Genomic DNA, 23,246 nt, shown 5'->3' with positions numbered 1-23,246 from the left:
TTGGGTACCAGGGCGCAATTAGTATAGCCTGTCAGCCACATGTTGTGGGTGTGTGCGGTCCAATGCTTTATCCCACTTGAGTTGGCAGCCTGAGGTACTGTACTGTACCCTGAGGTGGGGCCGCTGAGGGGGATTGATGACATTCCCCGATCAGGGAATCAAAACGACAAGCGAGGATGATACTTCTGGCCGCACAAGACAACAGAAATTAAGAGACAAGCTCGGTGTTATGACTAGAGGCACCGCGCGAGAATGCAATGGGGAAGTTTATCTATCGGCTAATGAATTTACCATACTGAGTTTACCATCAGCCCGTTGTCGTTTCTCCCTCCTTGGTAAGTTATGGTATAGTATTGTACCGTCGGTGCTGAAAACAGGGTCAAATGCGGGCGGTATGGTACAGTACCTGCTTTGTATGTACTTTGAGCTGTCTGAGCACGAGTAATCCTGCGCACCGGGCTGGAATCACGGCCCCCATGATAGTAGAACATGCGCAATGCATGCTGCATGGTACATGGCGAGTAAAGGCCAAGAGTTGGACGAGGCGCTGCTTTCATGTGCCTGCAAGCCATACATGTTGTGGCCCCAAAGTAGAAATGTCAGAAGACACTGAGGAAAGTCCTACGGATCTATAGAACATCAGACCACCTAAAGGTTTCGCCAACAAAGACCCCAATGCGGGGATGTTTATCGCAATAGACACCTTCTAGCTCGAGCTCACGGCGGTGGCTTGGGCGTTTTGACGTGACAAAGGTGACCACATAAACACGCATGGATGTACCGATGATCGTCCGATCAAGCGGCACTTATCAGTTGGTAAACCTATCACAATGCACCCTAATCTGTGGGGAAGATATGAAGCAAGTGTACGACATACCTACTCTGGTACAGTACGTCTTTGTCACGAATGGTAGCCTCATCAACGGGCTCGCAGATCTCATCTCCCCACATCAACAGCTTGTAGCGCCGAAACATCGATATCTGATTGAATGCAGTCGAGCCAAGCAGTGACCCAAGTGCGCTACGAGTCCTCCGCCTCTGACACTTGAAGCGGCAGCGTGTCGCTAGTCAGCCTCTTGGATCATTGACAGGTTTGGGCACCAGAGTTGAGGTGAGTCCCGCTCTGCAGCCTGCAGGAGACTTATCGGCTCATCTGCAGCGGGACAGCCTCACACGGGCATTGACATCCAGTATCCACTGTCAGTGGATATGTGTTCCACACACACGAGCACGGTCAAGAGCTGCTCCCAGTGTTGCCCCAGGCAGATCCCCGTTCCAAACTTTTGGCGGCGCTTGGACTTGTTGCGATCCATGGTTCATATACGCGACGACCCACGTACTATGGCGCAAAGCCCACGGGCAATTTGCACACCAGCAAAACATGTCAGTCGAATTGCCATATTGCCGCGAATATGAGGTGTAGGCTTGTAGTTGTCACAGACGCACATCTCGCACACAAGCTGCAGGTTGAGATCGACGCCGGTGTGGAGGAGGTTACGGCCGAAGAGTGAGTCATTAAGGTTCACTCCAAGCTATAGCCGCGCGCATCGGCGCATCGCCCCCGTTCGGAGCGCGCATTTCGTGGATGACTATGCAAATAGAGTTGCCGATCTAGTACAAAGGCTAGTACCGAACTAGACTCACTTATCGAGGTGCCACTGCAATAGTGAGTTAGCGATAGCATGACGACTCGCACTCACCTGTGAAGGACGCGAGAGACGGCTCAGATGATGTAATGGCCTTAGTAGCAGGTGCAAAGGCCAAGTGATGAATGGCCCATACCTAGTCGAAAGCAGGGGCCTTAGATCCTCGGCAAGTAAGTAGTCAATGCTCAATAATACTCGAGGGTCATATGGTTCTTCCCCATGATCATCCTCGAGATAATGTGGAACGGCCGCCCCGCAGGAGCAAACTATTTGCGAATCCCCCTATAATGGCTTCGATCACTGACTCGCAATTGCCTACTAGAGCTACCGAGAACCAGGTGGGAAAGGAATCTGCAGATAGGTGAAATCCCTGAGCATCGCAGTTCCGTGTTGCTGCTAACGGAGTCACATGAGCAGATCATCGGAAGGGGGCGATAAGTTACCTCCGACCTACTCGAGTAGCTTATTCGGATCTGGGATTGAGGCTTAGATGAGTAGTATAATAATTCCGAGTGCTAAAGGTGGCAAAAGTCGGAGATCCGTAGTCTAGTACGGACTCCGTAGAGGTGTATGTGTCAGAGTCAAGAGGCCTTTCTTGATACCCAGACGCTTGGTGCCGTCTCCAGCCACCGTGTCGGGGGTGACTGGGACCGATTTGCCACTGGCAGTGGATCTAAAGCTTGGTCATTATTGCTAGGGGCATCTAGCGCTGGCAAAGCTGGAGTAGTGTGTCAATCTCTTATGAGATGGAAATGCGCATATCTGGCAATGGAGGGACCTTTATTCTACTTACTGAGTCGATGGTGCGAAACAGTCAGTGTATCGCATTCCGCCTCCGACATCCACACCGTGAGAAGAGCCCCTGTCTTCTTGGCTGAGCTCTCGGCGCACGCCCTTGTTTTGTCGTCTTTTTCATCGCTTCCTTGGTAATTGTTCTGTTTTCGTCTCAGAGGGAAGGGGAAAACAACCGATAGGGTAGAAACCCAAATGAGGTGGGCTCGGCTGTTATCCGCGCGGATACCAGGGAGCTTTCGCAAGTCGAATTAGGTTCGGACAATCAGCAAGGTAATTCGAAGCTGGTACTTGAGTAGGGTTGTATCTTTGGATTGTCATTGGGCATGTCCTGAAGATCCACCGAAATCGCTCGCAGCAGTCAACAAAGCCTCCTCAATCCCCAAGCCAACAATAACAACACCCACAACGACAACAACAACAACGACAGGGCCTTCATGTCCATGTACGCTTTCTGCCCCGCCCGCGGACTTCGGGGTCTTTGGATACTTTTTTTTTTTCTTTTCCTTTCTTTCAGGTGAGATGCAATTGTAGTAATTCCTAATCAAGTTAAGATAGACGGTAGCAGAAAATAAGCGAGGTCTTTTGATGTGCAGTGAGTGGAAAGAAAATGGCTGCCGGCAAACTGCTAGATCCGCATGAATGGGGCGAGGGGGGGAAAAGGGCGGCGGCGCAAGAGACAAGACTCCAAGACCCGGAGCAGCCTTGAGCGCGAGTCTGTCCGTGCTCACCCTGCTCCTCTTAGACTACCATTTTTTTTCTCTGATCCTCACTAGTTAAACTTACTTTTCATTGGTTCCATCGATCTGGGTCCAGGACAGCCGACTTGCCTGTCGGCCGTAGCACGGGGGGAGGGGAGAGGGAGGGGGGTTGAAGCCTTGAAGGTGGCCTTTTCGTCCTGCGTCCTGCGGTCCCTCTTGACCCCATTTCTGTAGCAGATGCCCCATACTGGGAGATTGGCACACAACACAGTGGCTCACTTGATAGCTGCCTTGAGGGGCGCATGGGACTCCTGAAAAAGTAAGCTGGAGACAACTGAGTAAGTTAGTACGAATAGTTGGTGGTCCTGTCGTGACGAGGAGGTATTGATTAGGTATGGTATGGTACCAGAAGAGGATGGTACTGTATAATACAGCAAAGTCCGGTATTGCAGCTGTATGCGGCCCTGAGATGGATGCAGCTACCATGCATCGCAGGAGATTTAGGGCACACAGTACAGTACTTACTGACTGCACAGTGTACAATCTACAAGTGCTGTATAAGTCTAGGACTTTAGATAAAGGACAGGGTGAGATTGCGACGGCTCTGACCTCATCACTAGCTTCGGATGTGTTGCCTCGATGGTCATCAATCACACTATAATCTCGATAAACTCATTGACCCCTCAGCTGCTCAGGTCTTTAAGAGCACCGGTTGGTTTGCGGGGCCAGAAGTAATAGGTCTGACTGAACGACTGACATAAACGAGCACCTATCCTATCAGTAATCAGCTCCGTGGACTGTCGGTGGTTGCCTCCTGTTATGTTATGTTAGGTTATGTGTACAGCACTTGGTTAACAGTTGGTGTGTATGCAGTATGCAGGATGCAGGATGCACTGTATGGCCCCCCCTGACTAGACTGACTAGAGAAACCAAAATCCATCTGTCTCTATCAGAGACTAAAACCCGCCATGCAGCCGGTTTAAACATCCTCCCCTCCCACTCCCAAGCTCTCCACCTCCCGACTCCGAGATTCGACTAGGTTACTGGTTCTGCGCCGTAGAAAGGGCCGTGGCTCACTCACCCGGGTCCTTTTGTGCCAATGAGGGAGGTCTTAGTAGCCCTGCTAAGGTTCCTAACTTCCCTTAGTTTCCTAACCTTTCCTAATGTTCTCTAAGCTCGACTTTCCCCTCGACTGCCCCCGCTCTGTATTACACTGTTGTTGCTGTTGTCGTTATTATTGTTATTATTGTTATTATGACTTCCCCTCCTTATTATTAGTAGTAGTTTGGACTCTTTTTCCCCCTCCATTTGCTAACCTTGATCTAAATGAACAAAAATAAAAAAAAATTAAAGAAAACAAAAACAAAAATAAAAATAAAAATAAAAATACCAGAAAAAAAAATCCGTCTAGGCACAGGAATGGCAGGAAAACATGGTAATTTCATGTAAAAATAATTCACTCTCCCCTCTCCCCTCCCCCCTCCTTCCTCCCCAAAAATAAAATTCACATTCAGATTAAAAGAAGAAAAGCAAAATCTAGACAGCTAGCCAGATCCCAAAAGTAAACTCATATGTAAAACTAAGGGCCTGTCCTTTTTTTCCTTTCCGTCACTCCAGTCTCTCTCTCTCTTTCTTTTCCCATCTCATTCTCACTCTCGCCCGCCAGGAGCAACCACTGCAGATCTCTTCGTTCTGTTTATGACCTTTTTCTCTTCTGGGTGCCCAATTTTGCGTTCGGCACTTCTGCTGCTGACACCAGACCTTCAGTCTAGCCTTGGAACTTTATCGTTCTTTCTCCTCGGTTCTTACCATCCTCGACTTCTTCACGGGAAGCCATTTAGTTTCCTTTTCGCTGAGCGCTGTGGACGCTCTCCCTCTTGTGTTTCATCTATCTCGCCCACCCGCCCACCCCCTCTACCTCTAACCAACACACTCTCCGCCCACCATGGGTCTTTTCAAGCGCAAGGACTCTAAGAACTCGATCCAGAGTGAAAAGGATGAGCAGGAATCTTTTGCCTCCGCCAACAGTGCCCGGACCTCGAGTGCCTCGTTGAGATCCCCGGGGTACAAAGGAAGCGGGTTGCCTGCCTCCATACCAGAGATGCCGATTGCCAAACCGCCTGATCCAGCCCTGGATCCCGCAGCTTATCTGCGGAGCATCCACGCCGTCCGCGAAAGATGCTCATACGTTCTCAACAAGGCGAAGAGAAACCGACTTAACCACTTCGATGTGGACATGAGCAAATTCATCGCAACGGCGTCGTACATTGTATCTATCATCAAGGTAAGAGAACGCCACGCACTTGAGATCCCCGTCGTATTTGCCTCGGGATTCGGTGCTAACCAAGCTGGTTCCTTCTAGAGAGACTATGCTCCCGACTACGACTCGATCCCTCCTCATGGACGCTGGCAGCACTTCGACGTGGGTGGACGACCCCGCGTCAACCAACTGCTTCAGTCCTGGCCTAGCACTATTGACGCGCAAGAACGAACCCGTCGGCTGATTGATTTGTTTGTCGTCTCCGTTCTTCTCGATGCGGGCGCAGGGAACGGATGGTCCTACAAATCCAAGGAGTCGGGCAAGATCTACTCTCGCAGCGAAGGCTTGGCAGTAGCTACGTTGGAAATGTTCAAGAGTGGCTTGTTCAGCAGCGATCCCACAGAACCCTGTCAGGTGGACGGCGCTGGCCTGAAGAAGATTACCGTGGAGGTGCTTGCTAAAGGAATGCAACACTCGGAGCAGAACCCGCTCGCCGGCATTCAAGGTCGCGCTGGACTGTTGATCCGACTTTCGGAAGCTTTGAACAACCAAGACTTCTTCGGCGTCGATGCGCGACCTGGAAACTTGCTAGGTAAGCGAAGACCGACCGGTCTGTCTTCTGCCTAACACCAACTGACCTACGATCTGCAGATTACCTTCTTTCTCACCCGTCCACACTCGCCTCGTCCGTTCCGATCGTTCCTATCACCACCCTCTGGAGTGTGCTCATGGATGGACTCACCCCGATCTGGCCCCCCTCGAGAACGCAGATTGATGGCCTGTCTATCGGAGACGCATGGCCCTGCTCTGATCTGCCTAAATCGCCCCCCGCACAGCCGTGGGAGAACATCGTCCCGTTCCACAAATTGACGCAATGGCTCTGCTACTCCATCATGGTTCCCATGTCGAAATTGATGAAGATCCACTTTGCAGGCAGTGAACTGTTGACGGGTCTTCCGGAATATCGCAACGGCGGCCTACTGATTGATATGGGACTGTTGAGTCTGAAGGAGAAAGACCTGGAGCGCGGGCTCACGGCATACAGAGAGAACGCTCAGATCAAAGGACAGCCAAATGTCGAGGTTGTGCCCCTTTTCTCGACGGATGATGATGTGGTGGTGGAGTGGCGCGCCGTCACTGTTGGCTTCCTCGACGAGCTGTTGTCAGAAGTCAACGGGCAGCTGGGGCTGGTAGGAGAAGACCAGTTGACACTTGCACAGATGCTAGAGGCAGGCTCATGGAAGGTACGCTGGAATTCTATGTCGGGTACCCATTAAAGGTGGAAACATGCTAATAATCAACCCTAGGGTGGTCGCGAAATCGCCGAAGTATCCAGGCCCAATACGAAGGAGCCCCCCATCATGATCCGCTCGGACGGCACTGTTTTCTAATGATCGCATACCTCGTTGATTTTCTGGATACCTGACTCCGCCAGCTTGCGTTTGCTGATTACCTCACGGCTGGTGGAAGTGCTTATGACTTTGATGACCGGATATTCCTTCGCCTTGTTACATATTTACTGTTCTCCCTCTCTCTGTGTGTGAAGAACTCCATTCGGGTCGATCCTGGACTGGATCACCTTGAATGTTATACCTAATTGGCTTCTGCTGTACATTTGTTTCTATTTGGGGGGGGGGGGGGATTCTGATATTTTACTTCTCATGTACACATGGATATTGGTCTGTACATCTACATCAATCATTACAGGGGAATGGATTGAAAGAAGTCGAAAGAAGTCGCAAAGAAAGTTTTTAAGTGCTCGTATAGTCAATTGTACATACCGGCCAGTCTTTATGATACATCTTAGCATTAACTCGTGTGTTGAGATGAAATGACCCGATGCGTGCAACTGCACGTGACAGGGCGGCCTTCGGAACTCGGAACATTGTTGACCCAAACAGCGATGACGCTGAGAGGAGGGCGGGAGGCTGGTTGAGCGACTCCTCCGGCCCTTTGCTTGAGTGAGCCTTCGTTCTGTAGTCTCTCTCTACCTCCACTTACAATTTCCCCTTGCAAGATCCACTCTCAGATGGGTACAAATTCCCTATATTCTCCCATTTATTATCTCCCTCTTTTCCTCCTTCCTCATCTCTCCCGTTGAGATTCTATCCTTCTTTTAAGTGCGGGGTACGGTTAACGGGATAACAATCCCCCCCCCCCCCCTCTCCAGATATGGATCTCCGCAAGAAGAAGAGAAAGGTTCTCCTGATGGGAAAGAGTGGCTCGGGAAAGTCTTCTATGCGATCCATTATCTTCAGCAACTACGTGGCCAAGGATGTCCGACGCCTGGGTGCCACCATTGATGTCGAGCATAGTCATGTCAAGTTCATGGGGAACCTCACGCTCAACCTTTGGGATTGCGGAGGGTAGGTCAACCAACACCTCGGGTCTTGCAGTCAATGCAGTGAATAATCCATCCATTGACCGAACTCTCCTCATTCTAGACAGGATGCCTTCATGGAGACCTACCTCGCTTCCCAACGAGGCAACATCTTCTCCGACGTTGCCGTCCTCATCTACGTCTTCGACATTGAGTCCCGCGAGGTCGAGCGCGACCTCGACACCTACAACGCCATCATCAATGCCTTGAAGGAGTACAGCCCCGGCGCTCACGTCTTCTGCCTCGTCCACAAGCTCGACCTTATTCAGGCCGAGCACCGGCAACGGATCTACGACGAACGCTCCGCCATGATCCGCAGCCGGTCGGAGCACTTCTCCATCGACACCTTCGGCAGCAGCATCTGGGACCAGTCCCTCTACAAGGCCTGGGCCGGCATCGTCCACAAGCTCATCCCCAACCTGACGGTCATCGAGCGGTTCCTCCACGCATTCGCCAAACGCGTGGATGCCGAGGAGGTCATCCTCTTCGAGCGCTCCACCTTCCTCACCGTCACGTCCGTGTCGTCCGAGATCGGCGACATGAACCCGATCTACGACCGCCACGAGCGCCTCTCCAACATCATGAAGGCCTTCAAGCACTGCGCCGCCCGCAACACCCACACCACGCCCGCGTCCGCGGGGTTCGTTGTCATGCACACCAAGACCCCGCAGTTCAACGTCTTCCTCGGCCGGTTCACGGACAACACGTATATCTTCTTGGTGGTGCCCCCCGGCGAAGCGGCCTACAACTGCGCCGTGCTCAACACCATGCTCGCCCGCGAGGGCTTCTCCAAAGCGGCGGCCACCGGCCACGGCGATGGATTCCCGCTCCCTACTGTCGAATCGCCCGACGGGACCAACGGGGCGCATGATTGATCTACTCATCAAAACTATCGATCAAGAGGTCAAATTGACCTTCCCATCAGGTTCATCAGCACTGACACGCGGCCCGTCCGATGTAGATGAGAGTATGCGCGACTCTCCGCCGCCATATCCATCATAAGGAGCATCTACCCACTGTCTAGGGGGCCCAAAACCGAGGAGGTCTGATAGACGCCTCCTCTCCACATGCTCACACATCCCCTACATCCTCTAACCCACCCCATCACAAACAATCTAGCCTGCACCACCCAGCAAACTAGGCACCGCACCCACCAGCCAAGTCCCACGCTTGCCATTCCACTGGCCCCGAGCGGAGAAATCTCAGTGCATTGAACCACCCAATCCCAACGCTCCTTGCCCCATCCCATCCCATCCGTTTAAAGATACCCTTCAATCTCCAAACCTGATTAGCATGCGCCGCATCGTCAATCTCCTCGACCTTTATTCTGTGTGTATGTGTGTATGTATTCAAGCCTTCTCAAAAAGAAAATATAGAACCCGAATAAAACCCCCTCCTTCGATCACTTCGCACCGGTTTCCTGCTCCTAATCCCCCCGCGAAGCATCCTCTGGCGTAGCCGTCGCTAGTTATGTATTCCTTCACCTGATTGTTCAGAGAACGCAGTAGCCTACATACCCCTGGGCTTATATACCTCGTAACTTGAACTCTCCATCCCCTATCCGCTTTCCTTCTCCTCCTAGCTCATTCCTCTTTTAGACCTATTTCGGGACATCACACTTTGGGGGGGCCCAGTCACTAGTCACTCGTAGGTGGTCCCGTTAGTCAGTACTAACTAGGCCCTGCGGATGGCCTTTCCGTCTCTCCCTCTCTCTCTCTCTCTGTCGGCCGAACTCGGTTGATTCCCGCCCGCCAGCGAGGTCTTCCACGACCAGCCGTTGGTTAGCCTTCCGCGGTTTCTGCATCTGAGCTCCTTTTTTCCCCTCTCTTCCGAGACCTGGGACGTGGGACACGGGACCTGAGATCCAGAGCGGAGATCACGATGTGTTATGTACACTACTACAGCAAGCACCACAGAGACCTAAGGACGGAAGACTTCCGCCTGGAGATAGGCGAAGTCGGTAGATAATCATTCATACTGAGCAAGAAACAAGAAATCCAAGGGAAGGTCCGCGACGGGCTACGTGCGCTACTATACAACCTTATAACAGAAAACAAGGGGGCAAGGCACGACAGCCAAATTATGTCCATGACCATCTATGTATGGAACTGCCAGGAACTGGACTAGTCCATGGGTGAGGAGGGGGAGGGGGAGAAAAGTATTTATAATAGATCTGATTTGGACTAGTAGAAGAGACAGAAAAGAACGAGGACGGTACATGCGAAAGGGGGTGGGAGGGTTGGAAACGCTATACATCATTGTACATCTGGCATGCGGACGGCGATATCGCCCGACTGGGTTATATATCGTACCCAGGGGAGGGAGGGGTATTGTAGCTGTCAAGTCCCATCGAGGTTAGCATGATAGCAGAATCGATGAAAGGCGCTGCAACATACCTTTGGTTCTGTGATCTTCAAGTACCGTACTTGGATCCCACTGGTGGTGAAGTAGGGGATCTCGAACTTGACGTTGATCGGCCGCTTGGCCTTGCCTTGTCCGGTGCCGCCCATGCTGCCGCCGAAGCCGCCCGTCATGCCGCCGCCGTGCTCGTCGTCGCCCTTGACGGAGGGCAGGCCCAGCTCCGCGCGCATCAGGAACTCCTTGCCGCCGCCGAACTGCTTGATCTTCCAGATGATGGCGGACTTCTCCGGGGCGTAGTGGACGGTGCCGATGTTGGTGCGGAACCGCGGCGAATCGGCATCTTCCGGCACGGGCACGAGGATCTCGACATTGTTGGCCGTGCTGCGGCGCTTGAATTGTGCTTTGGCCTGTCGATGGTAGCGGATGCGTGCCGTCAGTCAACCAAGCCCCAACCCAATTGAAAAGAAATTCGACGCACCTTCAGCATGTACTCCATCCGCGAACCAGAGTGCGACTCGACAAGACACTCCACCCAGATCAACGGCTTCACCTGCGTGTTCAGCCGGTAGCTCATGAGCTCGAACTCGCCATCCGGCGGGATGAAGCTGATGGTGCGGTCATTCTCGAAGCGCGAGAGTCGCACGCACTGGTGGAACTTGACATCCTCCATCTCGACAGCCTTGCCGCGCGTGGCGCGGCCCGTGGTCTCGAACATGACCTTGTCGTTCAGGCCCAGCCGCAGCTCCGGCATCCCGCTCAGGTAGCACTTCATCTTGATGGCGCCCAGAATCTCCGATCGCAGCACGTTACCAGACGCGGAGACGAGGAGGTTCAAGGACTCGACAACATCGAGGAAGACTTCGTTCTTGCGGTAGCGGATGCCCTCGCTGCGCCAAGAGACGGCGTTGGTGACCGCGATGGGCGGTCGGGCTTGGACTTCGAGCTTGTGTGATTCTTGTGTGATGTATCTGGAATTATTGCGCCCCGAGTCAGCACCCCGCTATTCTCAAAGAAGGTTGAAACTGCTTATTGCTTCTTTGCGAGCAGCAGCAGAAGACCGATCAAAGAAACTTACTCTTGCAAGATCTTGCTCTCCGTGGTCTGCGGGTACCCAAAGTCCATCATCTCATCGAGTAATTCGTAGATAATGACAAAGTTGTCCCGGATACTCTCCTCCTCCAGCACCTTGAAGTATTCCGTAAACACCTCGACGATCTTATGTAGGAAGAGGAGGATTTCGGTGGCATTGGTGTTCTTCTTGGTCAGGGCCAGGATGTAGAGGTTGCTGTGACGGATGTAGAGGTACTATGCCGAATTCCATAATTAATTAACACGAACCAATCCCGAATATAGCTGCGGTAGGTGCCACTTTTCCAAGCAAGTACGCATTGAAGTGGTATGAGAGTGATGGGTGATGGGTGATGCTGGTGCGCAGCCAGCAGCACTGGGTGCGGGCTGCGGGGAACAGCGGGGGTAAATAGGGAGGTGCATGTGTGTGCGCCGCACCGCCGCCGCCGGCGCGGCGGGCGCAGGTCGATACGTACATTGATTCCTTCGTGGGAGAAGCAGGGGGCGACGGCGGAGCTCTCTTCTTCGGCGTCGCTGAGGAGGATGGGGAATTTCTCGACCGCGGACATAGGGATGTCTCCGCGATAGTTCCGGGCTAGAAGGGTCTACTAAGACGGTCAGGTACCAGGAGGGACGGACGCGGAGGCACTGCTAGGGTGGTTTTACCTTGCCCTTCAGATCAAGGAAGAAAATAGCCGACGCCATGGCGACAAGGATGGGAGGAGATCCGACGTCGGGGGAGTAAGAAAGTAGTCAAGAGTGAAGGTGGTCAGGAAGGAGATGGAGATGGGAAGGGGAGTGTCAGTGCGGGAGAGAGAGACGCTGGCGAGTGTGAACGGGAGAGGCCAGCCAGACCACTAGTTACTCGACATGCTTGCTGGATCTAGATAAGGGAGGGATTCGAGCTGAAGGTAAACAATATCAGTTGGTGTCAGTGGAGGAGAAGCATCAACAGCGCTGCAACAAAGTAGAGAGTCATTTACCGAGCAATAGCACGTATAAGATGGTTGTGTTTGACCTTAAAGTTAGTGAGTGAACTCATACCTAAAGTTGTCAATGGGCTGGATTGCGGCTGTCGGTCTGGTCTGATACAAATCTTACACCGAAGCCCTTAGCACTCTAGCCATATAATACCAGCCTGACGTACTGGTAAGTAATAACGCCTCAGGCATCAGGACACGTGCCGCTAAGCCTTCTCAAGAGCTACGCTTCTCTCAAAGGAGTCTAGCGCCACAGGCCCCCATCCCACTATAAATTCGTCTTTTTGCTGCGAAATTTCCTCCGGCTTTTTTTTTTCTTTTCTTTCTTTGTACCATACGCCCTTTCTAGACAGTGCAAGCCAGTGTAAATTGCATCCAAAGCGATTTCCAAGTTCAACTCGACATTCTGTTGATTGTTCTCGGTTTTCCATGGCTGATCTTGCGATACCAAGGTGCGAAGACTAAGAATCGTATTCTTCGAGGGTTCCATAAGAGCTGGCCGAGTATTTTGCTTACTGTTACTCGGGCGGTGTCAGAGGAACCGTACATCCCTATCTTCTCCCCCAAATGTATTATCGACCTTTTTGAAGCTTGCTATCTGCTATGTACTCGAATATCCAAGATAGAGTGAAGAAAATCTTGCGGGTTGGTATTTGCAGTTCCATATAGCACAGGTCGTAGTGGTGGTGGTGGTGGTGGTTAAAAATACATAATATACGGTCGAACGAAAAGTGATGATCCCCCAATACACATATGGGACCAAGATCCCCCCCCAAGACCAAAACAGAAGGGGAAAAAAAAAAAAAAAAAAAAAAAAAAAAAAAAAAAAAAAAAATTTCAGAAATAAAATAAAGGAAAAAAAAAAAAACAAAAAAAAAAAAAAAACAAAAATAAACGCAATTGTATGCTCCCTGCGAAAAATTGCCCCGAAGAATTCAATTCAGTCCTGCCTCCCCGACTTCTTCATGCCTTGAGCTGAAAGCCCAGGGGTTTGAGTATCCGCTCACGTGCCACCTTGTTGGCGAAGTCGCCGCCCTTCTCCAGCGAGATGGCGCCGATAATAGCGTACATCGTGTGAGCGAGAACGAGCTCCAATCCGGAGGCCTGGAGGTTGAGGGGCTAGAGAGTTTGAGAGACCACATGTTAGCCCACATCCTGTTCCCCAGCTCGCGTGCGCTTTCCAAGGTAGCATGATAGGAACCGGGGAATTAAAGGGAAAGCAGCATCGGTGTTTTGGTTTAACAGATGCAAGTCACTCACCTGCCGAGGAGACCATCTCAGAACCTTCGCGAGTGAGTATTTGTTTGCCAATTGCGCCATCTTGGCCTTGTGTGTCATGAAGTTCTTGATGTTATAGGAGAGATTGTTCAAGCCCTCCAGATCGGGATGGCTGAAGGGCACGCGGCCATAGGCGTCCGGAGTCGGGGCACTGGGAGCCGGACCCTGCACCAGGGCCAGCGAAGCCTGTAGTTTGACAATCCGTTTGCCTATCGACAAGAAGAGATCGAAGGTTAGCCGCGCCGTCATGTCAACGGTAAGTGGGAAGGAGAGCCCTTCGGTCCCCCCATTCCACCTCTCCCTCCTCCCCCGTACGTACCCAAGAAAGCCAGACGATCATTGTAACCTCTCCGTCCCTGATCAAAACTCTTGTGCGTCACGGCCAGCCATTTGACCTCGTCCGATAGGAGCTTGTCCCCGTCAGGGCCGAGCAGGCCGATGTAGAACCGATCGAGGATCCTAGGGTCGGAGTTGGAGTTCCAGGCCGGGCGTTTGGAATCAATGCGCAGACTGAAGGGGGCTTTTGCACGCTCGGGCGTGTAGGACCACCGCGGCCGATCTTGCTGGCTGGCAGGCGCCTCCTCCGTGGATGTCGACAAGGCTCGCCGCGGAAGGAGAGCGGATTCGATCGCGCTGGGACGAGCGAGGGTGCGGCACGCGGGGCCGGAGAGCGTCCTGACCGCGCGAGTGGACAGTGTCGAAGCCATTGAATATGTGAGAAACCGGGAACTCGGAGTGGTGGGAGAAGGGGTGAGAGGAGGGGTCGCCAGTCCGGGGTTTCTCTTTTTTTTTGCACGGTCGATGGCAACAACAACTATAATTCATGATGGACTCCAGGAAGATTTCGGAGACGCGCTATTCCGTATTGGGTTAGCGCTTTCTCCGGCGTTCCCCTTCAGTCCCGTTCTTTGCGGGCCGGGGCATGAGCGGCTACAGGACTGTCCTGTACCTTAACGCATCTTGCAGGTTATACATGAGTAAGTGACTCCTCTTGCTACAGGAATTAGCATTGAACCTGTTATGCTGGCGTAGTAGAGTATCTGAGAACTCGAACGGGCTGGGTTTGTGTACCAATTTTGAGACCCATCTCCAACAATGGCCCCAGGAGCATCTCCGCGCTATCGGAACCCGGCATCGGTACTATATATCTTGCCACCAAACCCCGACGGTCGATATGCAAGTAGTGATTCTCTTTCCTCATACTCAGGGCCCGCTGCATGCTAATGGATGCCGTACTATGAACCGACGGAAGGTTACGTACTTCCCCATGAATCACCCTCTCTCTCTCTTCGATGATGGGGCAAGATCTTAGGGTAGATCTAGGCGCAAGAACCCGTATGCTCCAGTGACTCGCCAAATCCCGCCAAAGTCCAAGACGAAAGATGCGAGGCAAAAGCACTAAAGCGATAGAAACTTCCTCAATGTGTGAAAGGGTATAGCCAGTAAGACCACGAGTCATTTACGGAGGAGAGGAGCTACTCGTAGGTCACAGTTTACAGGATGGACTGGAACATCAGAAAGGAAACCGCCGAGCTCGGAGCCTGCCTGCCCTAAGTGACAGCTTCCCGCCTGGAAGACTCTTTCTACACCGCAATATGGGCTGACAGGGAGGGGGGCATATCACTTCCCTCCCTGTCCGTAATGTGTAACGACCAGGAGCCAAAATTTCGGATGACGGAACCCTCGGGGCAGTTTCCGTGTCACCCCTGTCGCTCCGTTTTCCTTGTGCATAGACAACGTGCAATGGATGTGTTAGGAGTCCATACTCTAGTCTAGTGGACGAGTCGGAAGAGATCGGTGGACCGGCTTCGGCATGAAGTCGTGATCCATCACTTCAGACAGGCTCGGCCGATGCAAACAGACCAGCGGTAAAGAGCTTCGCCTTATCTTCACTGCCAAGATTGTGAAGCAAGGTGATACCAGTCGCCCTCGGAGACAGCATATTTCAAAGCTGCTATTGACAGGGGACGTACAGTACCGGCCGGGAGGTTCTCGTTCCAACGGGCCAGTGTTGCACTGGCAGGCGATATCAATTACAAGCAAGGCGAAGAGGAGACGAGTGCTTCCCCAAGCCCCCGAAACCTCTTGAGCCAACCTAGAACGAGAACCGCCCAAGGCGTAATTCCTTGTATCGCACCCGATTCCCGGACGACATCGCTCTGCGGGAAACAAGGATCCAATTGCATTCCCCCGTAAAGTAGATAGTAGGAAGTCAGAGCAAGCCTGTTACCACAGGATACCTAGGCTTGGAAGGTGTAGGATACCCCGGGGCCGCCGACTGCCCTCTACCCGACTCTGAGCAGCTACCCCGTCAGAAGTCGTCGGGAGGTAGACTTGAGACATCACTGGAGACGGTCTCATGCATGAGCCGTTTAGGAAGAAGAGCTTGGCCAGGCAATTCGCGGGTACTTGGGGTCAGGGTTGCTTCGATTCCGGGTGCTTTCGATTCGAGCTCAGGAATCTGTCCACGTGCTTCCGACGATAGACATGGCATCCAAGAGGCCTGCGTTGTACACCGATATCCATATACCCGAAACTGCGATCATGCCGTTTGCAGACCGCTTCTAGAAATCAAGGCTGACTGGAAAGATCCGATCAAGACCTGCCTCGGTGGTGCGAAAATGAGCAATCCGAAGGAAGACGAGTAGTGGTATATGGTGAACCAGGTGTACGGAATAAGCCGAGTCAGTAGTAACGGCTTGCCAGGTGCTTCAACGTTAGCATTTACTGTAAGCTCATGGTCGAGGACTGCACTATTTGCTGAACACACGTTCATCTTCCCCCATTGGCCGGTTGTTTGCACAGATGGAAGCTCCCCAGAATCCCTGTATCGAAGCAAACTTCCTGGGGCCCCGTTTATGCGAAGGCAAACGCACCCTTTCCCCCCAATTCCCCGGGAATCCTGAAGCCACAATTCGGGCCAAGCTGCCGGAATCGCCTTAGAGGATGGAAGATCGTAAAACGTCCACCTGGCGTCTACGTTCCAGGGTCTGTTCGCTAGGCGTGCGCATCGACCCTCGGCCCTTAGGCATGGAGAGCAAGCAGAAAATATCAGCCTCATTTCTGGCTCAGGCTCTAAGATCTAAGGTCATATGGTTTGCGACAGTCAAAGACGTAAGGAAGTTTCGATGCTTGTTAGTTCACACAGCATCGCCATGATTGAACAGTCTGCTAGTATGCTTGGCTTATCGTAGTCTTCTGTTCTCCGTTCTCCAGTGTATCTGAAGTATTGTCTTGTAGTCATGAACCGAGACATGCCGGCTGCAAGCACACTGTCCGACATCTTTAGACGAGACCCAATCCCGTCGGTCCCTTGCAGACAAGGCGGGAGACGCATCGAGATCTATCAACGTTGACGAAGTGATCAGCGTTAAGGCCATTGGAAATGTCATATCCCCCCACGCGGCCTCTTGCCGTGGAGACGGAAGTCGAACAGTATAGCGGTGTACGACCCGGCCCAGCGCCCATTTCGACCCGGTCTCTGGACTTCAGAATTGGCAGTATATAAAGGAAGGTTGTAGCTCGCTCTGCAGTGACTGCTCATCAAACACTCTTGTGTGTATGTGCATGCGTTGACATTGCCTTTGTCTTATACCTCAATCAGCTCGTCCAGTCAATTGACCTCCCCTCTGTTTGTCAGTGGTGTCAAGCAACCTCAATTCATCCTCCATCTCCGGACTACGAAAATACCCCGAGCTATTCCGCAGTCTGCCCATCCGGCTCGATTCTTCAGGTCAGCATGTCACTCTGGACAATGTACAACTTCCGTTCCGAAGTTTGGTCAGGCTTGGACCTTCTTCCAGTTGAGATCAACAGTGAGGGGATTCCTCTGAGTAACTGTTCGGTCCATGATCCGCCTTCACCTCAACCTTTCCCTCCCAACCCTCCGCCGAGTCCGGCATGAACTCACAGACCATAACGACCGATCGTCGTTGAATCAACAAGGAATCCCTGTATAGGTAAGGCCATTCTTCCCGCTCGAGCGTGCATATCCCGCGAAAGACATGCAGATGCGCACCTTGAGAGCCAAAGACATAGAAGGATCGGCTCTAACTATGTAACAGACTTTTGCGGCTAGGATTGCGGCCGACCAAGCATCAAGGGCGGGAAAAGAAAATCATCGGCATGAAGGTTTAGTTAATCAGAGATTGTGAATTTGAAATGGGGAGCACCATTGGGGGCAACCGTTGGGGAAAATCGTCATAGACTGGACCGAAGATGGGGTTTCTGGAGTTATCGTTGCAATTGTTCTAGAGAATGAGATCAGTCTGGCTACAATGTTAGTGACATGAGCAGTATGTGGCGCTGTTTGCAGGTGCTGTCTTCGTATGCTGCATGAATCAATTCCCCAAATGCCAAATCCATGACAGGGGCTCAATGTCCGAGAATTGCCCTACGAAATGGTACACAGCCGCTTCCTTCTGCGGGTGTGTAAGTCATGTGTTCACGACGAAGAAGTAGGACACTGGGTTTTTCCAAAAGAAAAAAAAAGCAATCAGTCATCCATTGACTGGCTATGGAATATATATTGCAAGAAGAACATTTTAGACAGAGCAGGAATCAAAAGGTATGGCACAAGCGAAATCACAGCAAAGCAAGAATCAGAGCGCTAATCGTACTCAGGCCAACCACAGTCCAGCCAGTCTTGATGACCTGGGGGTTGGTGAGACCGCGACCGGTATCCCAAATCAAGTGACGGACACCGTTCATGCAGTGGTAGGTGAAAGGCATGGCCATGGTAGCCTTGAGGAGGACCTTGGCGAGGACAGGGAGGGCACCGAAGGCGGCAACGGCGGAGGCAGAGCCGAGGTCCCAGCCGAGCATTGGGGAAGCGAGGTAGGCAGTCGCATAGAGGTAGAGGCTGCCGGACAGCGCGACACCGGTGATACGGTGCAAACTACTGCCGATCCAGGTGATCTGGGGCTTGTAGATGGAAAGGTGGGGAGCGACGGGGCGGCGCAGACGCTGCTCAGCAAGGAGCTTGTTGGGGTCGGAGGTGGTCGTGCTGGTGGTAGCTTGTCTAATCCGACGAGATAGGTTAGCGACCCTGTGTGCTATATCCCCACATGTGTCGGATCTATCATGGCCTTCCGCCTCACGCGGTTGCGGTCGAATTCGAGATCGCGAAATCCACCCAATGGAGAAGCCTGTCGCAATAGTCCGTCCATCCTTCGGCGCGACAACTCACCTCATCTGAACATTTCTTCCCAGAGCAACGGCGGCAGGCGAGGCGGAGTTCATCAAGGACCAGCGCAGGGCGTAGGGCTGCTGGACGGCGACTGCAAACGAATCGGTTAGCGGAGCCCCATGGCTGTAGGATCGAGGAGTAAGAACGTACGCCGTCGCAGTGACTGCTGGGTAACCTTCTGAGAAAGCATTGTGACGCGTGTGAAAGGACCTGACAGGCGGTGCAGCGACTGGAGATTGGACAGTGGACAGAAAAGGGAATGTCGTCGTCGTTCGTGGTCGACCAGGAAAGAAAGTAGCCTCGAACTCCCGACTCTCGTAGCGGTTCGGAATCACGGGACGGACAACCTCGGGTTCGACTCCAGGTCACGGGACCAGTCCCCGGAGGGGGATTCTGGGCCAATGAGCAACGCTGCATTACCATTCGGAAGATTCATCTTCCATTCCCTCACCGCCCGCGCTTGTGCCGAGCTCTTTTCTTCATTTGTGTGCGTGCTTGACAATTCTTTTCTCTTTCTTTTCCTTTCCTTCTCCCAAGGGTCTCCGCACACGTTGTCTACCATCTGGGATGATGTCGACGTGGTTTGCAGGGCCTCACTGGTTCGGCATTCTGTCGCTTCCGCAGAGGTCAATGAGATACCTGAGAAGGACTTGTCCCGTCGTTAATCGCCCATTTGTCTCTCGTCAATGAGATGAAAGGGTTTCATATCAGGGTTACATGCTGTAGTCTGTAGTGGAAAGGTACTTGGTTGCCATTGTAGTCAATGTGTACAATCCGATGCTTGTCAAACGGCATTCAAGATTGACAGCTTACATCGTCTCCTGCTCGAAGTTCTGGAGCTCTGATCCCGGAGTGTTGATGCTGGAGCTTTGGTCATTGGGAATAATGGTCATTGTCCTGCGGGCTTGATGCCCGCTGGTGGTCTACTACTGACAAGTTATGGATGCACACGATTAGCCACTCGAGAACAACGACAATCGGCTTCTCGAATAGCCCAATAATCTGAGCCTTCTGAGGGAACAGCCAGTTAAATTGAGCAGTTAACCAACTGTCAATCGAATGCTGAGGGTTGTACGCGCAACCCTTAACCCGGACACTGTCTTCAGTCAGATATCGGCATTGTTAGGGCTGAGACAGCGGCATCCGATTGATAACGGGATCCAACCCCACCGCAGATTCGATCCAGCATATTCAAGCTCAATTCGCTAGTGATCGATTCACCTGCTGGATTTGCCTTCGAAAGCGATAGAATTGTCGGGAGTATCTAGCCCAGGAGTAATAATATGAATCGGCGGGAATTCGATACAAAAACTGCATCACATAGACGGCCACAAAAGTACTGAGCTAGAAACATTAGTTTTATGAGTAGCACTAAGCAGCGGCAGCAAGACGCTACGGTGGGCGCCAGAAAGGTCGAGAGGCTTATGCCTGCAGTTGAATCTGGTCTCATTGCTTAAACAGGTTGCATGGTAGTCAGCCGCGAAGGACAGCCGACTGCCTAAAATGACCTAAACCACTAGACTACAAGGAAAGTAGATAAGGCAGCATTTTCTCGCCTTTAGAAAAGCAGCTCATTAATTTCAACTAGGTATCTAATTTCCGGCTTAACTACAAGCCAGATACTTCCTCACTTCTTCAAAGGGCATCATCCACCCACGTATACACAATGACGTCCAGAAACCTGAATCGCACCAACATCGATATCATCTTGAGCGAGTTCAAGAAAGATCGCGCAGCAGGTGCCCCGTTCCCTATTCGGTATCTCTTATTCGATCGCAAATTTGGCCGAGACATATTCTACGAAATTCGGCGGGACATCGAGCCGGATCTTCTCAAGAGCGCTTTAAATCAGTACGTCCGCGAGCGAGGCACGACAATCAAGTATAGCCATGATGCTTTTCAAGCTTGGCCACGACATTCCTCCCAGGAGGAGGATGAGCCCAACCAATCTGACGGCGGCGTCAACAATCATGCTTCTGCTACTTCCTAGCGTGGGCGAGCGGCTGGCAATTGTCGATCTACCCCGACAGCGAATGCGAAACAAGACCAAGTGCGAGCTTCTTGTACCGAGTTGACAAGCAGTCGCCGCGGATTTGGGCGAGATAACGTGAGAGGCTGTACTGTGACGCTCTATTCATTGAAATGCTAGTGATTTACCAGTCTTGTTAGCTAAAGTGCTGAAATTTGACCTTCTGCAAATTGATAGCCATATTTGACAAGACAACCTCCTGTTTTCCAGATTGGCACAGAACGTATAAATCGCCCTACTGGCGGGTCTACTATCAATGCAAAGAGCCGCCTTACACACAGGAAGCAAAGATTATCTTTGTTATGAGCAGGATCGTTGGTGTTGTTATAAATAGTACTTACTAGTTCCAAAGATACGATCCTCTGATCTATAATTTATAGTTTAAATACTTCAGTCTTTACTATATCTTAGAATAATAAGAACTACTTTGTTATCAGATATACTATTATCTTCTGCTCTGTACCTAGCTAATCTCTCTTTCCGTACACAGTGTAGGATATGAGAACCTTACCACAATCAGCGATCCAGCTATGAATTCAGGAGATACTACTATGTATGAGTATGTTGACAAGGTGGTTGTAGTTCGATTTTGAATCTCTCTTGCGAGCTTTCTGTCTCTCAACAATACCAATCAATCCTCGGCCTGGACAGACATGGCATATCGGCGAGTCCACTCCTGCGCAGTTTTCTCAAACTCTGCCGAGTTTGGCAACCACATTTCTGCCGCCTCTGGTCGCAGTGGGCTTGATGTCCCTCCCTCCTCTTCCATAAATTGGCCAGGGCTCCCGAGCAATGCGACAAACGAGATGAGAATCGTTGTGATAGAAAGCGCTTTGCTCCAGTTCTCATCCAGGATGTTCAAGCAGATCTGGCCATCGTGGCCGACATTAGGATGCCAGATCTTGGTCGCAAATCGACAGTCGGGTGGCTGGCTCGGATACGACAAGAGGATAGAAAGAGAAATCAGGAACAAGCCCCCCTCATAAGGTGTACCCTCCGAGCCAGCTACTGTCCCAATCATGTTGAGAAGGTCGTTTTGCGCAGCCGGCGCAAATGACACGAACTGGCATTGTGGTGGTGAATGTGGTCCGTCTTTGACAGCAGCAAGAAGCTCAGCTCGCACACGGCGGTATGATGGATCGGGGGGTAACGACGCTGGCTGAGTAGTAAGAGCCCTGGTGATGGCGACAAAGTCCTTTCGGTGAACTTCTTCCTTATTACGGAACTTTCGAATACTCGATGGTGTCAGCTAGAATGTAGTTTGAACGGCTGATCAGATACGTGCTTCTCGTGCTTGCAACTTGGAGGCAACGTGTTTGACGAAGAAGCGAACAGCCATGTTATGTTATATAGAGTTGGCAGCGCTTATGTCAGCTCGACGAGCTTTCTTTGTTTGACAATGCCTGTACTGTTCTGCACCCACGCGGTGATCAGGCCATTTTGCTTGCCTTCTTCTTATAAGCACATTCTCTTCTTCTTCTTCTCCTTCTCCATCATGATCCTACCCCACCGCTCGATCAACTGCTGCCATTATCAGCTCACCTGGCCCTCCTTATCTTATCCTTATCACAATGACCACCCCGCAGACAGCACTGGATGTTCTCCGCCAAAGGACGATTGTCGACTGCGATACAATGGATGAGCAAGGTCTGTGCAGCATTTTGGAAGATCGCTTCGAATGAGGAGCTAACCAAACTGTCATCTAATCATGATCAGTTGCCAAAACCTTCGGCCCCTTCCAGGATTGCACTTCCAATCAGGTACTGTACAGTATACTCGTCCGCTGCAGATGATACCCAAACCCTAACTCCTACTTACTGAGACCAACCAATACTCACAATGGTAGGCAATCGCATTCGGAGAGCTCTCCAAGCCAGAGCACAAAAACCTGATCACCGCCTCCGTCAAGGAAGCAATTGAGCTATCGCCCAAATTCCCCGGTCCCAGCGTCGAGGAATTGGCCGTCGAGATCGCAGTATGTAACTAACCAGCCCTTTCAAAACACATCCACGACAACAGCTCAAATAATCACAACTGACCAAAACCACTCCTCTCTCTCCTCTGGAGTAGACAATCAAACTCGCCCTCAAGATCGCCCCGCACATCACAGGCTCCATCCACATCCAAACCAACCCATACTACGCCTACTCCACCACCAAGACCTTCACAAACGCATGGCGTACGTATACACCTCCCCTCCCCCAAGAAACCACACCCAATCCCCCCCCTTCCAGGCCAACCTCCACCTCCAAACTGAATCACAAGTAAAGGAATCATCCACCTGACGCAGCACCTCCACCTCCAAACTGAATCACAAGTAAAGGAATCATCCACCTGACGCAGCACCTCCACCCCACCTTCCCGCAATCGCGCCTCTGCCTCAAAATCCCCAGCACCTGGGAGGGCCTGCGCGCCTGCGCGCTCCTCGAAGCCTCCGGGGTACGCACCCTGGCCACGACCCTCTTCACGCGGACCCAGGCCGCGCTCGCCGCCGAGGTCGGATGCACCTACGTCGCGCCCTACGTGAACCAGTTGAAGGTGCACTCTGAACCGGGGTGAGAAC

At 51.9% G+C, this 23,246-nt stretch overlaps 8 protein-coding genes across 8 annotated transcripts; 4 read left to right on the top strand and 4 right to left on the bottom strand.

The window, feature by feature from the left end:
- Positions 1 to 4,664: 4,664 nt before the first annotated feature.
- On the top strand, positions 4,665 to 7,039 carry BO86DRAFT_346795 (URC4/urg3 family protein). The gene is made up of 4 exons (XM_025669257.1): positions 4,665 to 5,423; positions 5,502 to 5,991; positions 6,051 to 6,643; positions 6,707 to 7,039. The coding sequence occupies exons 1-4, from the start codon at positions 5,085 to 5,087 to the stop codon at positions 6,788 to 6,790; spliced, it is 1,506 nt and encodes a 501-aa protein (XP_025523518.1). The 5' UTR covers positions 4,665 to 5,084; the 3' UTR covers positions 6,791 to 7,039.
- Positions 7,040 to 7,571: 532 nt separating this feature from the next.
- On the top strand, positions 7,572 to 8,654 carry BO86DRAFT_322728 (Rag GTPase GTR1; the record flags this gene model as incomplete). The annotated part of the gene is made up of 2 exons (XM_025668399.1): positions 7,572 to 7,765; positions 7,844 to 8,654. 2 exons carry the CDS (start codon positions 7,572 to 7,574, stop codon positions 8,652 to 8,654), a joined length of 1,005 nt encoding a protein of 334 aa, XP_025523517.1.
- Positions 8,655 to 9,975: 1,321 nt separating this feature from the next.
- On the bottom strand, positions 9,976 to 12,218 carry BO86DRAFT_392419 (AP-1 complex subunit mu). Its single transcript, XM_025672800.1, has 7 exons — positions 12,192 to 12,218; positions 11,875 to 12,113; positions 11,685 to 11,813; positions 11,216 to 11,445; positions 10,619 to 11,108; positions 10,176 to 10,547; positions 9,976 to 10,115 (listed from the first exon to the last, which is right to left on the bottom strand). The coding sequence occupies exons 2-7, from the start codon at positions 11,911 to 11,913 to the stop codon at positions 10,035 to 10,037; spliced, it is 1,341 nt and encodes a 446-aa protein (XP_025523516.1). The 5' UTR covers positions 11,914 to 12,113; positions 12,192 to 12,218; the 3' UTR covers positions 9,976 to 10,034.
- Positions 12,219 to 13,043: 825 nt separating this feature from the next.
- Positions 13,044 to 14,256, bottom strand: BO86DRAFT_412920 (mitochondrial 54S ribosomal protein mL57). The gene is made up of 3 exons (XM_025674697.1): positions 13,786 to 14,256; positions 13,449 to 13,675; positions 13,044 to 13,307 (listed from the first exon to the last, which is right to left on the bottom strand). The coding sequence occupies exons 1-3, from the start codon at positions 14,171 to 14,173 to the stop codon at positions 13,152 to 13,154; spliced, it is 771 nt and encodes a 256-aa protein (XP_025523515.1). The 5' UTR covers positions 14,174 to 14,256; the 3' UTR covers positions 13,044 to 13,151.
- A 3,723-nt stretch (positions 14,257 to 17,979) lies between these two features.
- BO86DRAFT_392416 (succinate dehydrogenase cytochrome b560 subunit) lies at positions 17,980 to 18,949 on the bottom strand. Its single transcript, XM_025672799.1, has 3 exons — positions 18,805 to 18,949; positions 18,655 to 18,745; positions 17,980 to 18,486 (listed from the first exon to the last, which is right to left on the bottom strand). Exons 1-3 carry the CDS (start codon positions 18,842 to 18,844, stop codon positions 18,051 to 18,053), a joined length of 567 nt encoding a protein of 188 aa, XP_025523514.1. The 5' UTR covers positions 18,845 to 18,949; the 3' UTR covers positions 17,980 to 18,050.
- A 1,305-nt stretch (positions 18,950 to 20,254) lies between these two features.
- On the top strand, positions 20,255 to 20,764 carry BO86DRAFT_392415 (uncharacterized protein). Its single transcript, XM_025672798.1, has one exon. It carries the CDS (start codon positions 20,321 to 20,323, stop codon positions 20,642 to 20,644), a length of 324 nt encoding a protein of 107 aa, XP_025523513.1. The 5' UTR covers positions 20,255 to 20,320; the 3' UTR covers positions 20,645 to 20,764.
- Positions 20,765 to 21,229: 465 nt separating this feature from the next.
- Positions 21,230 to 21,984, bottom strand: BO86DRAFT_392414 (UBC-like protein). Its single transcript, XM_025672797.1, has one exon. It carries the CDS (start codon positions 21,702 to 21,704, stop codon positions 21,315 to 21,317), a length of 390 nt encoding a protein of 129 aa, XP_025523512.1. The 5' UTR covers positions 21,705 to 21,984; the 3' UTR covers positions 21,230 to 21,314.
- A 295-nt stretch (positions 21,985 to 22,279) lies between these two features.
- Positions 22,280 to 23,242, top strand: BO86DRAFT_422191 (aldolase; the record flags this gene model as incomplete). The annotated part of the gene is made up of 5 exons (XM_025675326.1): positions 22,280 to 22,330; positions 22,426 to 22,443; positions 22,530 to 22,658; positions 22,754 to 22,862; positions 23,007 to 23,242. 5 exons carry the CDS (start codon positions 22,280 to 22,282, stop codon positions 23,240 to 23,242), a joined length of 543 nt encoding a protein of 180 aa, XP_025523511.1.
- Positions 23,243 to 23,246: the final 4 nt, after the last annotated feature.

The sequence above is a fragment of the Aspergillus japonicus genome (assembly GCF_003184785.1).
Source record: "Aspergillus japonicus CBS 114.51 unplaced genomic scaffold BO86scaffold_70, whole genome shotgun sequence".
In the NCBI taxonomy this organism is placed as follows: Eukaryota; Fungi; Ascomycota; class Eurotiomycetes; order Eurotiales; family Aspergillaceae; genus Aspergillus; species Aspergillus japonicus.
The sequence above is the reverse complement of the archived record's forward strand: the minus strand, read 5'-3'. Positions and strand labels throughout refer to the sequence as shown.